Genomic DNA, 14,752 nt, shown 5'->3' with positions numbered 1-14,752 from the left:
GTTTCTTTGGGAGGCTGCCACCACTCAGCATTGCTTGAAAGTAAGTAAAAGCAATCAGATACCATTTACTGAATGCCTGCTCTGTTGCAGGCTCTGTACCAGGCACTACACATTCAAGTTATCTCACGTTAATTGAGGAGTTAGGATGAGGGCATAGACCAACCCACATGCTAACCAACACCTCAGTTAAACCATGGCTGGAGTGAATGGGAATTGGACAATTTCAGAGGCAGAGGACATAATCTGTCACCATATTATACACAGGGGTTGACTTGACTGCCCTGAGTAGATACATGGCCCTGTCTCCTTATTCCACATGCAACTTTCAAGAACAGATAAAAAATTTCAAATAGAGAAGGAACATTTCACGGTCCAGAATCCATGAAATTTTCATTCATTGAAATGAACACTAGTTTTAAAACAAAGAGAAATAACGGGGCTGGAGGCAGTATCAAAAGGTCATTTGCCTTTAGACACAGTTCTATCCAAAGGATAAGATGTCATGAAGTATTTTATGAAGTTGTGTGGTTTTAAATCTCAAGTAGCTGCTGTCACAATATGGTAGGAAAAGTAACATAGCTTCGAGAATGACATAATCACCTGTCTTTCTGGTTAAAACTCCACTCCCTCCCCATCCAGACTCAGCAGTAAGATTATTGGACTGAGGTTTTTAACAGTATGTGGGCGTTCTCATTTTTACTTACTCCCTGTTAAACATAGGTCCTCCATTGGCTCCACCCAATTAAATCTGAAGCCATAGGTAAGCATAGTCAGTGATAAGCACATAAGGTCTCCTGCAAGGATGAAGGCAGGAAGGTAGGAGCAAAATGAATGGGAGGTTCACCTACTGCAGGGCATCACATGAGAGCCCTGCTGAAAGTCCTTCCAGAAAAACCTCAGGATGTGTTGATAAAAATTTAAGCAGATCTATTGTTGGGAAAGAATGGAACTCTATTATAATCAGGTACAGATACATCACACTGGAAGATCAAATACGCAACTATTTGACATGAAGTCAAATTAGAATTATTGTGAGGTATAGCTTTTTCATTTATATATATTTTTTCATTTGACTTCATTCCTTTAAAAAAAAAAAGTCAGACGTTACATGAACTTTAATATTAATCTAGCTTTGGCAGAGATGTGGTGGTTTAATGGATTAGAGCATTTAGCTTTTTACCCCAGAGAGCAATATTTCTTCTTTTTCTCCATAATTAGATAATCTGCTCCTACCCATTACCAGGGCACTAAATTTCAAATTCTCCATACACCTGAGCAGGCTGCTACATATATGGCCATCTTAATTTTAGTCTTGATTTATTGAAGCTGAATTACATTCCTAACTTCCTGGAGCTCTGGGTGAATTTTATTGCAAAAGCGATGGGGAGAAAGTTACCATCATATATCTCTCTTGCTGGGCAGAGCTTTTAGATACACAAGGGGCTCTATATCCCACTGCTCCATGTCTTGTATGCTGAATTTATAACACTTTGAAGCCCAGCTCTAGGGTTACATACAGGCATATCAGAGACGAGATGGGGAATTTGATTTTGCAATAATGATTACTTGTTGCTGGAGCCCACATTCCTGCAGGCCCTGCCTTTATTCCCAATACTGCTGGTGAATAAAACTAATTCCAGCTGCTACCTAATCTAGCAAAACTCATCTTTCACTTACGAGAGAGGCCCAAAGAAGGTAGACAGGAAGTCAGGAGAATTTGAGATCTTGGCTATTTTTGCTATTCTGTCTCAAGGATTTCTGCTTCCATTATCGTGATTCCTTTAGGAACATTTTAATCTTTTAAACTTTCATTTCTTTGTGGGGAGGATGAAAGCTCTGCATCATTTCCAGCCTGGTGAGTTAATGTGATGGCTCATGCATGCTGTCTCTTCCACTTCAAAGAGCCTGGGTCCCTAGGGCTGGCCAATTGTATTATGGATCCTGCAGATTTGGCTTGCCATTCCTGCTGAGTGTCATCTGTCCTAACGGTCTAGCGGTGGATACTTCTTGTCCCCCCTAACATCATCTGCTTGAGAAATTTGTGCCTGGCAGGCCTGTCTGTCCAAGTTAAGCTTGAAATACAGTAGCCACACAACTAATTTGACAAGGCATAGCTCTGAACAACAAGGCCAGAGGCTTGCTTTGACCAAGACCACAAACTTCCAGTCATCGGATTACCAATTTCAAAGTTTCTTTGGTGCAGTCCATGAACCAGTCTGTTCACATAATATAGTCCCTTACTGTCTCATTGTTCCTGACCTTCTGCAACACACACACCCTTATCTTAAAGTCACTTTAGAGATTTTTAACCCTCTGGCTGGCCTCATCAGCTCTGTAGTTTCTGACTGCTTTCAGCATTTGACTTGAGCCCTGTTCACTTGGATAAAAGAACTCTAGAGTTGACTATCATTGTCAGAAATTTGGGGAATGCGTAACAGATATCACACTAAAGCAGGGGTTCTCAGACTTTAGCGTGCGTGGTAAATCACCTAGCACCTCTCAAAACACACGTTGCTAGGCTCCAATCTGAGTTTATGTGATTTGAGAGGTCCAGTGTGGTGACCATACCACGAGGACCATTGTAGTACACCTGTCCAAAGCTGGGGTGACAGTCAGGCATAGAGTAGCTGTATCACTCAACAGCTGGTACTTCTGCGACGTTTTCTGAAGGTCTGACCAGTGGGGGGATGGAGCTCTCTACGTTTTTGACTAGTCAGCCCCATCACAGGAGCACAGATACTCTTTGTGGTGGCCCTGCAGTTGGGTGCCTCATGTTCTCCCAAGTGGTGTTAACTACAACAGAAGCATTTGCAGGGGTAAGAAGCAGGGATTGAGGACAGGACTGTTGAGTGGTTGCCACCTGGAAGACAGCTGATCTCAGAGCACAACATGCTACTTCCACCAAAATCTCAAGTCTAGTGTGCCCGGCGCATTCCCGAAACTTCATGAGATGAATATGTAGTAATATTTACCATCTAACCCCCAAAGACCCTCTAGTCTTTTTCTCTCCTTTGCTTTCGTTAGTTTCTTCCATTTTTAATTTTTTTCATCTGCTTCAAAAATAGGTTAGACAAAAGGGGATAAACAGTAATGTCGACAGAAAATGTGCCAGAGGAAATCTCAGGAAGCAGATATGATAAAAAGCAAAATAAATTTAGGAAGTCCCTTCCCCCAGTTATGCTTATCCTTGATGAGCTTATACCAAGGAATGAATTTCAATTTTGTTCTCGGTATGTATATAATTAAGTGCTCATTTTATTTCTATTTTCTAATTTTCATAAGCTTCAATATGGTTGTAGCAGCTATTACCCTGAAGTCAGAACTTTATTCCTACTAAATTAATATTATTTCCATGATTTAGAAGTCTTAACTCTCAAAAAGCACAATAATTGGAAAAATCCCTTTACAATTCCATGGTTGAAAAGTGTCTGATATTGAGTCTCTGGAAAATGATCTTGTAGGTATAATATGATGGTGAGAACAGCTATCCTTAAAACACAGAAGTAGTTAGTGTATGATTCCATGCATGTAATAACTTTTTTAAAACACCGAATTTTAGAAATGGAGGATATATTATAGGTTGCCACGGTTTGGGATGGGGACAGAGAGGAAAGTAGGTGTGATTACGAAAAGGCACCCCGGGGATCGATATGGCTTTGAAACTGTTCAATATGTTGACTGTGATGATGGATACATGAACCTACAACCTAAAATTGTACAGAGCCAGGGACGTCAGAGTGGCTCAGTCCATTGAACATCTGACTCTTGGTTTCAGCTCAGGTCAGGGGGTCATGGTCTCAGGGTGGTGAGATTGAGTCCCACATGGGGCTCTGCGCTCAGCAGGGAGTCTGCTTGGGATTCTCTCCCTCTCCCTCTCCCCCACCCCGCCGTTAATAAATAAATAAATATTTAAAGAATTGTATAGAGCCAAACACACACACACACACACACACACCATGAATACAAGTAAAATGGGAAAGGTGGGATAAGATCCATGGATTGTATTGATGTCAATATCCTGGTTGTGATATTAACAGTTGTAAAATGTTACCATTGGAGGAAAAGGAGGTGAAATGTACAAGGAATCTCTCTATTATTTCTTGCAACTGTGTGAGAATCCGTAATTATCTCAAAGTTTCATTTAAGAATACAGAAAAACCTCGTGGATCCAGACAACGAGAGATGACACAAGACCTTTGGCAAGATGACATAGAGTCCAAGGACATGCGCACAGAAGCCCTAATCCTCGCTGAAGTGCATCGTGCAACAGCACTGCTCATGTGACTCTTTTCTGACTTTTTGCTGCGGACCTAAGCATTCCAGACAACAGTATAACTCAGTGATATACAGAACAGAACAATCAAACAGCTAGAACATTTATCTGCAGACTCTAAGCAACAGAATTGCAGAAAAGTAATTGTATAGTGATTTAATATTGTTCCCTCCGGTAGACTGTACACTCACTGAGAGAAGGAAAAGGCTGAGCAGTCTTGCTCACCCCTGTATCTCAGCTCCTAGCACTGCACTTGGTACATAGAAAGTGCTCACTACACGCTTGTTAAATGTGTTTGAATGAAAAAAATTTACAGCCCACATGTCCTTTTAGAGGTAGAATGGCTTCTCTCTTCCCTCCTTCCCAATCTCCCTTCCCCACTCTCTCCTCACCCACCATCTACAGGTAAACACATGCACAGGGACCAAGATTGTTTCTGCCACATGCAAGTTGGACAGTCATTTAACCCTCATGTCAGTCCTTTGAAGTAGGTATTATTGTTATTATTATCCTCATTTTACAGATGAGGAGGCTGAGGCATAGAGAGGTTAAATGAATTAATATGTGTGAGCACTTACGACATTATCTGGCATATCATGGGTGCCGTGTAGGTGTTTGTTCAGTTGCAACACAATTCTGACACTGATTACAGGAATTAGCTTAGACCCCACAGGTAACAGACACCATTCTCTACAAGACTGCCCTCACTTTAGACACCAGGCACAAGCTCCAGGTTCCTAAGACACCCGTGTTTCTGACCAGCTGTCTACAAATTTTGGAGGTTCCCACTCTACCTCCTCGGGTTCAGTAATTCATTAGAATGGTTCATAGAACTCAGGGAAGTACTGTACTTATGATTATAGTTCTATTGTAAGGGATACAGATCAGGACCAGCCAAATAAGTACATGCATGGGGTGAGATCTGGAAACACGAAGCTTCTGTATCCTCAGTACGCCCCATCCTCTAGATACATCAGTGGGAGATTACCAACTGGGAAGCTCACTGGAGCTTCTGTGTCCAGGAGGTTTTATTGGGGTTTTATTACTTAGGCATGGATGCTTGAATTATTGGCCACGTGACTGAACTCAGTCCCCAATCCCCCTCCGCTCCCCAGAAGTCAGTGTTATTTCATGGCTCAAAGCCCCAACCCTCTAATCACACGTTGGTCTTCAAGCATGGCCAGCTCCCATCCTGAAACCATCTAAGGGCCCTTGGGAGTGACCTCGTTAGCATAAACTCAGGCCACCACGAATAACAAAGACACTGCTATCACTTGAGATATTCCAAAGATTTAGAGGTTATCTCCAAGGAACCAGGAACAAAGATCAGCCCAATTCTTTATTATACAACATAAATAAAGTTTACTGAATTGAATAGGCAGAAAGGGCAAGAAAAGCATTCCAGGAAGGGAGTGTCTAAAGAGAAGCAGCAGAAATATGCCCGGCACAGTCATGGCACAATGGAAAGACCCCACCCAGCTGACTGGGCTTTGCTACGTTGAAATGCACCAGCCTTGTAGTCTAAAGACCAGAGCTCTGACGAAGGTTCTGCTCTTTGATAGCTACGAGCCATCTCATGGGAGAATAGGGATCATTGTAACCCATCGTAAATCCTATCTAGGAGAGATGGGCATAATTGAAACACACACCATTTAGTGAATTTATTTATTTACTATTTCTCAAAATTTTACTATTTCTCACCAATGTATTATTTCCCCCCCACAATATTCATTATTTCTCACAATACTGTGGTTGGAGTGTTATGGAACCTGGATTGCATCACCCCAGGGAAGAACCAAGCAGCACTCAGAGATCTTGGAGGATAGGAGGTTTATTTAACGCCGGCGGGCTCAGAGGAGAGTCGTCTCCAAAGGTCTGAGCCGTGAGCACAAAGTGGGTAATTTATACACTTCTACTTCCGCATACTAGGCACTCTTGGCACGTGCGGGAAGCTGGGCAGGGAGAAGAACCCAGAAGAGGCCTGGGGCAAGGGCTGGGACTCCCTTGCTGGGTCAGTCGGCCATCTTAGGACACAGATTTCCCTTATCAGGAGTAGGCAGTTTTCTGGCTTGTGTGGCGTTATTAGCTCCACTGCAGTTCATGAGATTGCGTTCAAAAAGGTTGATGGCTGGGATGAAAAGAGCCGAGAATGGCTCCCTCACACATCTGTGGCCTCATGCTGACTGCTTGCTGGCTCAGTTCTCACCCACATAGCCTCTCTCTACATGTGATGTCTCATCTTCCAGTGCTTCTCCACACGATGACCTTCCTACAGCAGGACAGCCTGGACTTCCTGACAAGAGAGCAAAAGTAGAAACCACCAGGTGTCTCAAGGCCCAACACCAGCCCAACATTTTTCCCACCATGTTCTATCTATCCAAGCAAGTCACAAAGCTGCCAGTTTTGAGGGGAGGGGAGACCAACTCCACCTGAGCGGCATGTTGCATGTGTACACACGGAGGGAAGGAATCACTGCAGTCACCTTTGGATACTCTAGCATGTTCTCTGACCCTCAGTTTACTCATCAAAGTGGGTATTTTAATAGCTACCTCAACTAGATTCATGAGAAGATAAGAGACATGTCATATGATATGTGATAGCATTTTATAAATTGTAAAGTGCTAAAAAAAAAGTACAAGATATTTTAGTGGTGGGTGGGATAAATGTGGATTGGAAGAATGGAGAACAGCTTTAAAAGGAGATAGAGGAGGTTATAGTAGTCATAATAACATTTATTGAGCATTTGCTATGCGCCAAGAATTGTACTAAGTGCTTTATGGGTATTATCTTCTTTAATCATCACAACCTTATAAATGGATATTTTATTGCCATTTTACAGCAAAGGAACTGAAGGCAAGAGGCAGAGCCAGAATTTCAACCCAGTTCTGTCTGGTTCTGAAGTCTTAACTACTACTGCACCAAAATTCTTCTATCACTTATATATAGTCAATTAGCAGTTGGGTAAGGGGAGGTAGCTGCTACCCCACAACTACTAAAACAGAATTTTTGAATGTGGAACCTGGAATCTGCATACTTAACAGCCACATCAATGTGGAAGAAGCATTAACCTCACTGTGCCATAGGGAGCCTTTTCAGATTTTTCAGTATTTCAAAGACACTGAGAAGACAAGCTGAAAGGAAATTTAGGCTTGCAGGTGCAGAAGAAAACCTGAAAAAGAAAAGTACTTAGAAGTGGGGAGAATAATGAAGGGCTTTAAAAAATAATTACATTTTCTAGAGGTTGATGCTAAAGCTGAGGGAATGGAATTGAGACTAGAAAGCTTACAAACCAGACTCAACAACTTGCAATTAATCAAGAGTACATTTCATGCATTAATTCATCTATTTTATGCCTCTTTGCCTTTGGGCTTGTTATTTCCTTCGCTAGAAAACCCCAATTTCCATCTTCTTCTCACCCAACCTGACCAACATCTCTTCATTTCGGTTCTGAGGACAAATAGGTGCCTCCTCTGGGAAGTCTTTCCTGGCCACCTCCCACCCCCAGGTGTCCCACATGTGTACTGTACCTTCCTCAATGCTATCATTTATAGGCTTCATATTCTAAACGTTGGCTTATATTCCTTCTTCAGCATTAGACTGCAAGATCCTGGAGGGTAAGGGCTGTACAGAAAGAGAGGGACAAGGGGAGACTAGATGATTCTTAGAAAGAACCACTGGATGAACAGAGGAGGTGAAGAAGCCATTGCAAAGCTGCATATTGTCTGTACTTTGAACAAACATGAAGACTTACTGAGATTACAAGATGAACTTTATGGAGTTTAACAAACCGCAGCAATTAGATACATGCAGTTCCAAAGTTGACATTTCATGACCACAATTCAAAGCTGCCTAGCAAACCAGTCCCTTCCAAAATTACATGTATTTTATCTTAGACCATATAACAACCAGTTGAAATTTTGTACATACAAATACCAAGAACAATTTTGTTTTTTCTTCACATGGGCACAAATGAGCCTAAGTGATTTGGGCAAGTTACTTTAACCCTATTTCATCATTTGTTAAAAAGAAATGGTAAAACCGTTTCCCTGAGTTGCTATGATGACTAAACGTGGCAATGCCCGTCAAAATGCTTTATAAAATATTGGTGGCAGGTAATAACAGAGATAATATACTTCTAATACTATTAATATTATTCTGCGACTGTATCTCCTCTCTCCCATCCTCTCTAAACCAGAATAAATTCCAGCGAATTTAAGGAGAAATAACAGAATTTCACACCAACGTTCCAATTCCGGCCGCATCTGCCCTAATCCAGCATGGCGGCATCTGCTTCTTGATGTCCCCATCTCTGGCTACACTAACGCAATTGCCCGCTGGGTAGACTCGGCTTTTCCTACGCCCTTTGATGACGCCCCAAACCCGCGCCCGGAAGGCGGGCAGCGCAGGTCTGCGCAGGCGCAACGCGGAGGCGGGTGGGCGGAGCAGGTCGCGATGAGTGGCGGAGGGACGGAGACGCCTGTGGGTTGTGAGGCCACCCCGGGCGGCGGCGACAAAAAGAAGGATTCGCTGGGGACCGCGAGCTCGCCAGCGCATCTCATTATCAAGGGTACGGAGTGGTAGGACTATCGCTGTGGTGGAGCTCGGCGCTACTCCACCTCCCAAGAGGCGCCCTCTGACCCAGGGCCGCTCCCCAGGGCGCCCCCCAGCTCCCGGGCGGCCTCGCATTCGTGGGAGGTTGGGGGAGTAGTGGCCAGAGCCCGCCTGGTTTCCTACGCCAGATGCCTCCCAGTAACAACCAACCAACCCAGTCCCTCTTACTTTTTCAAAAAAGCCGCGGATGTGCGTCTTGGGCCCCGCCCCTTCTACCCTTTCCCTAGCGGGGGACCTTTGAGCGCGGAGCTGCTTTGGACGCTGCTTCACGACGGTCCTGTAACGCTTAGGGAGGCATGGAGCTTGGGTGTCGGGAAGGGCCTGCGCCCCCCGGCAGGTCGCTTAGGAGTTGGGTGACTTTGGGTGGTCTGCTTTACCTACTCTGCTCCTGTCTGCTCCTGGGTCATGCAAGGAATAAATGAGATAACATATATGAAAGCATCTTAAAACATTAAAGCGCCATACACGTGTAGAGATTTCCATTTGTCTTGTCTGCTTTGCGCTTTGAGAAGGTTACATCCTGGATTCTCACAGAACCTGAATACTTGATTCCCAAAGCTCACAACAACCCTATTTTCCTGTAGCAGGATCTTTGCCAGTTAGATACGGAATTTCTCATCCTCATCCTTTTTTTTTTTTTTTTTAATTTTTTATCCTTATCCTTTCTTAATCCAATGCTGATCCTGTCTGTCCCAACATCTTGCAGCGTTGAAGCCCTCGTAGGATGCCAGAGTCCTTTCACTACCAAGGGAATGACGTCTTTTGGTTGCTGCCTATTTCATTTTAACCTTACCTGTCAGGACTGTAGACAGCTCCAACACAGCTGGCTGTGGCTATTTTTCTAGACTTCAGGTTGTCTCTTAAATCTGATTAGGAGGGTGGGAGTGGTGCGTGAGTGTTAGGGCTAGATTATAAATGTTTATATGTGCTATCTTAAGTGAACCGCTACTTAAAAATGTTTTTAATTGCAGTGAAATACATGTAACATAAAATTTATCTTCACCATTTCTAAGTGTACAGTTCAGTGGCATTAGTACCTCCACATTGTTGTGCAGCCATCACCACCATCCATCTCCAGAACTTTTCATCCTCCCAAACTGAAACCCGTTGTACCAATGAAACACTAACTCCCCATCTCCCCCTCCCTTTAGCCCCCGGCAACCACCGTTCTACTTTCTGTATCTGTATGTGACTACTCTAGGTAATTCATACACATGAAATCATAAAGTATTTGCCTGGCTTATTTCACTGTGTATAATGTCCCCAAGGTTTATCCAGGTTGTAGCATGTGTCAGAATTTCCTTCCTTTTAAAAGCTAAATAATATTCCACTGTATGTATAGACCACATTTTATGTATCCATTCATCTCTGGATGGACCCTTGGTTGCTTCCACCTTTTGGTTATTGTGAATAATGCTGCTGTGACCATAGGTATGCAAATATCTGTTTGAGTCCTTGCTTTCAGTTCTTTTGAGTGTATGTGTACCCAGAACTGGAATCGCTGGATCAAATGATAATTCTATTTTTAATTTTTTTGAGTAGTCACGATACAGCCTTCTTTAGTGGCTGCACTATTTTTACAGTCTCACTCGCAGTGCACAAGGGCTCCAATTCTACACATCCTCACCAACACTTGTTATTTTGTGTCTTTGGCAGTGGCCCTCCTAATGGGTATGAAGTCCTTCTTGTAGTTTTAATTTGCATTTTCCTAATGATCAGTGATGTTGAGCATCTTTTTATGTGCTTATTGACCATTTGTATATCTTCTTTGGAAAAATGTCTATTCAAGTCCTTTGCCCATTTTTCAATCAGGTTGTTTTTTGTTATTGAGTTGTAGTTCTCTATATAGTTTGGATATTAACCCCCTTGCTCATGGATGATTTGCATATATTTTCTTCCATTCCATGGGTTGCCTTTTCACTCTGTTGATTGTATCCCTTGATGCATAGGTTTTTTTTTTTTTTTTAATTTTCATATATTATTTTTTTTAAAGGTAATTCAAGGAAAATTTTTCAAGTTAATTGAAAATTGAGGTTTTAATTAAAAATATGTCCAGAATTTCCTTGGCTTTTCTTATGGAACCATTCACTCTTTTCATTCTGAAAATCTATTTTTAGTTCATTCTTAAAGACCATCGTTGTGAACAGATCATTGTTGAATTTTATTGCCAGAGTCTAGTGAAAGGGAAACATAAATAAATGATTTCAGTACTTGTGCCCTGGGTCTTTAAGGGTTTCTGGCCCATGGTTTGGGTGTTAGGAGGTAAGGACTGGGAAACAGGGAGGGTTTCCTGGACACTGTAGTGTCTGATCTGAGTCTTGAAGAGTGAAGTGTGAGCAGTTAAGAAAAGAGGGCAAGGCTATTTTGGACTTAGTTTGGAACAGCATGAGCAAAGGTGTGGAAGCATGGCATGTTTGGGAAGCTGCATGTATTGCTACAGTGTGACTCTGAGAGAGGTGGAGTTTGGTAGAAATCAGACCATAGAAGACTTCTCGCCTTTTTAGGGAATTGGACTTTTTCTTGAATGGCAGGAAACTATCCAGCAGTAAGTATAAGAATCATGTGGTTAGATTTACATTTTAAATAAAGCACTCAGGCAGATAATTGTGGATCCTCATCTTGTGCATTGGGTGTTAGTGAATTTGTCTAATTGCTAAAATGAAGTAACTCCAAAACCAATACTGATGGTGTTTTCATAGTCATTCCCACATGCACAGAATAGAGAAAAATTTGAGTCTCCCTACATGCACATTTGTAGTTGAGACTGAACAAGGCAATGCTCTGCTTTTTGTTTTAGCTCTTATACTATAAGTGTCCTTTTTGCTTTTTATTTAGTGCCATATTTTTCACATTTTTGTGCTTTTTGATGGTGATTTTGCTTTTTAAAAGGATCCCCAATGTGTAGTGCTGAGTTCTCCCTCAGCACAAGAAAGCTGTGGTGCGCCTTACAGAGAAAATACTGTATTAGAAAAGTTTCTTTCAGGTATGAGTTAGAGTGCTTTTGGTGCGAGGTAAATGTTAAATGTCAACAATCCAGAAAAAGGAAGGGCATTCACCAATTTGTGTGTTAGGCCAGTCTGGAAAGTGCCAAAGTAACATTTATAGTGTGTGATGAAGTGATGGGAAAGCAGCTAAATTTATGGATTCCTGAGATGATTGAGAGAGCGTAGTGGACAGCATTGTTGTGAAGCTGAAAGCCAAAGGAATTCATGGTCGGTTGGATCAGGTCAGGAAAATGTTAAACCCTTCTGGTGTAGGGCTGGCCACACTTTCATGGTTGGGACAGTGTGAAAAATGTTTGACTTGCAGGTGAAGTAGGTTATGCAGGTAAAAATAACTGGTAAGTGTTAATACAAGAGAAATTGTTACGCTGGAAGAGCAGATTTTGGAATGCCAAGAGTGGCATGTTTTACAAGGATGTTGGTAAACCTTTGTAATACAAATGGCATTTTGGTTTGACAGAAATGTGATCAGAGACCTGCAGGAAGCTAAGCCTATATTTCCTCTAGGAACAGTAGTTCAGTACTTGCTAGTTCAGTGTTCGAGGCAACTTTATAAACATTACTACTGCAAATGACTAGAACTCTGTAGAATGGGTTACAGAGAGGTGTGACTGTGTTCGAATAGCCCTAGTGAGACAAGGAGGGATGAAAACGAGGTAATGGATCTGAGAAGTAGTGAGGAAGAGTAACATCTGTTTGGTGATGCAAGGGACGTTATCAGAAAAATTGCAGTAAATTGTTCCATATGATATTACATTAAAGGCCTGGAAATTCAGGGCCAGAGGAGAAACTTCTTTTATTAGATAATGAGAGATCTCAATTGACCGTTTCTCCTTGTTCCATAGCCACAGAGCAGCATATTGATCTTCCATTAAAGTGCTCATCTCTATCTTTTGTGTGAAGGGATTTTTGTCCATCTCCCACATTAGAGTATGAATTTTTGGAGGACAAACGATTATATCAAACAATGAAAGAATGCTTTGCGTGTAATAAGGTTAGGGTGGAACTTACGTGAAAATCTGTAACTTACATTTACACTATCAGACTTGGAGAATTTTAGTCCTTGCAACTCCTGCATTGTAATGTGCTTGCTTTGTTGTTATAATGTTATAACAAAACTAGTTAGTGGCTTAATTTCTGTGGTCATGTGTATTTTCTCCCTAGATCTTTACTCTCTTAAATTTTGGGGCCCAGTCAGGGTTTTAGAAGTGATCATTATCCACTTCTAAACAGAATTGAATTCTCTCTCCAAAGGTCAAATAAGTTCTCCTTGTATCAGGCTCCCCAAATCAACAAGGCTTAATGGCTTCTCCATCACATAGAAAAATACATGTTAATTCATGTGTCTTCTGTGGATGATATAAATAATTTGGTGTCTGAGATACTCCCTGGAAGAGAGATACAATTTTAGGACAACATAGTAAGTAGTATGATAGGAGTAATTGCCCCTGGTGCTTTGGGAGCATAAAGTGGGGGCTCTCCTTGAAACCTAGGAGGAAGCTGAATAGAATGAATGAAAATTTCGAGGAAGTGTGATGTCTGAGCAGTTTTGAAGGAAGAGCAGGGATTGGGGAGGGGTTCCAGAGCATGAACTATGGCAAGGACACGTGAGGAGCATGATGTTTTTGGAAAACTGCAAGTAGTTCAGAATTGCCAACATGGGGGGAAGGGTGGCTGGAGCCAGACATGGAGGACTGTGGGGCGGGGGGCGGGGGGGGCTACTAGGAGGCTTGAACTTCAGCCTGTTGGCTAGTTGTGTTTCAGAGACACTGGTGTTTACTGAAATGTGAACAGATACTCTTTGCCACATAGGTTCTCTTATCAAATAAGGTCCACACATTTCTGCATACTGTAGCCCTCACTTGGGCATTAATGGTTGATATAAGTAAACTATAGACTCCCAGCAGATCTGAGGTGAAGGAACCTAACTTGATTTTATCTAATTCCCAAACTTAACTCAGAATAGAACTTTTTTTTTTTTTTTAATGAACTCCTATTATTTTCTTACAGAATTACAGAAGTGTTCTGGGTAATGAGTCATTGAAGAACTTAAGCAGAAGTAATACTTCTTTTTATATTTTTTTACTTAGCATACATCCCAATATGTATCCTATTAAAATTCCTTAGAGAATGGAAATATTGCCCCATTGCATGTCTGCAAAAATAAAAAAATTAGAGGAACAGGTTATGCTAGTAAATGAACATGAATGGTACATGTTCTTATTTGGAGATTTAATTTCCTCCAGGAGTTTTGAGGTTTACCTCTTAAGCTATATAGTTGTTACAAAGTAGGATGAATAGAATGACTTAACAAAAACAGTTTAAAATTCACCACTTTTCCCCTTAACTTTAACTTTTTCAGACTTACCAAAAAGTACAGAGACCTGTGGGGCGCCTGGGTGGCTCAGTCATTAAGCGTCTGCCTTCGGCTTAGGTCATGATCCCAGGGTCCTGGGATCGAGCCCCGCATCGGGCTCCCTGCTCAGTGGGAAGCCTACTTCTCCCTCTCCCACTCCCCCTGATTGTGTTCCCTTTCTCGCTGTGTCTCTCTGTCGAATAAATAAATAAAGTCTTAAAAAAAAAAAAAAGTACAGAGACCTGTAATGCACTCTCACCACCCATCTTAATAAATAAACATTCAAAGCCCACTGGGTACCTTGCTGTAATTGCATTGCTCTCCCTCCCCTTTAAAGGTAACCACTGTCTTGGTTTTCCTATTTATTGTTCTCATGCATTTCTTTCTAATTTTATTGCTTTTGGTATGTGTCCCAACAGGAAGTGTCTTTTGCATATTTTTTAAGTTTATATAAAATGGCTTTATCCTTCTGAAACTTGCTTTTTTGTTGAGCATAATTATATTTGTGGG

At 41.8% G+C, this 14,752-nt stretch overlaps 1 protein-coding gene across 2 annotated transcripts in view; it reads left to right on the top strand.

The window, feature by feature from the left end:
- Positions 1–8,718: 8,718 nt before the first annotated feature.
- Positions 8,719–14,752, top strand: part of BLOC1S5 (biogenesis of lysosomal organelles complex 1 subunit 5) — a 42,796-nt gene continuing 36,762 nt past the window's right edge. The window contains exon 1 of one of the 2 annotated variants that reach the window (XM_044917418.1): positions 8,719–8,840. In XM_044917418.1, the coding sequence (XP_044773353.1) occupies positions 8,726–8,840 (115 nt within the window). In that variant the 5' untranslated portion in view covers positions 8,719–8,725. The remainder of the gene's footprint in view (positions 8,841–14,752) is intronic. The other variant, XM_021696996.2, reaches the window with a different exon arrangement.

This window comes from Neomonachus schauinslandi, chromosome 8, assembly GCF_002201575.2.
Source record: "Neomonachus schauinslandi chromosome 8, ASM220157v2, whole genome shotgun sequence".
NCBI classification, from domain to species: domain Eukaryota; kingdom Metazoa; phylum Chordata; class Mammalia; order Carnivora; family Phocidae; genus Neomonachus; species Neomonachus schauinslandi.
The sequence above is the reverse complement of the archived record's forward strand: the minus strand, read 5'-3'. Positions and strand labels throughout refer to the sequence as shown.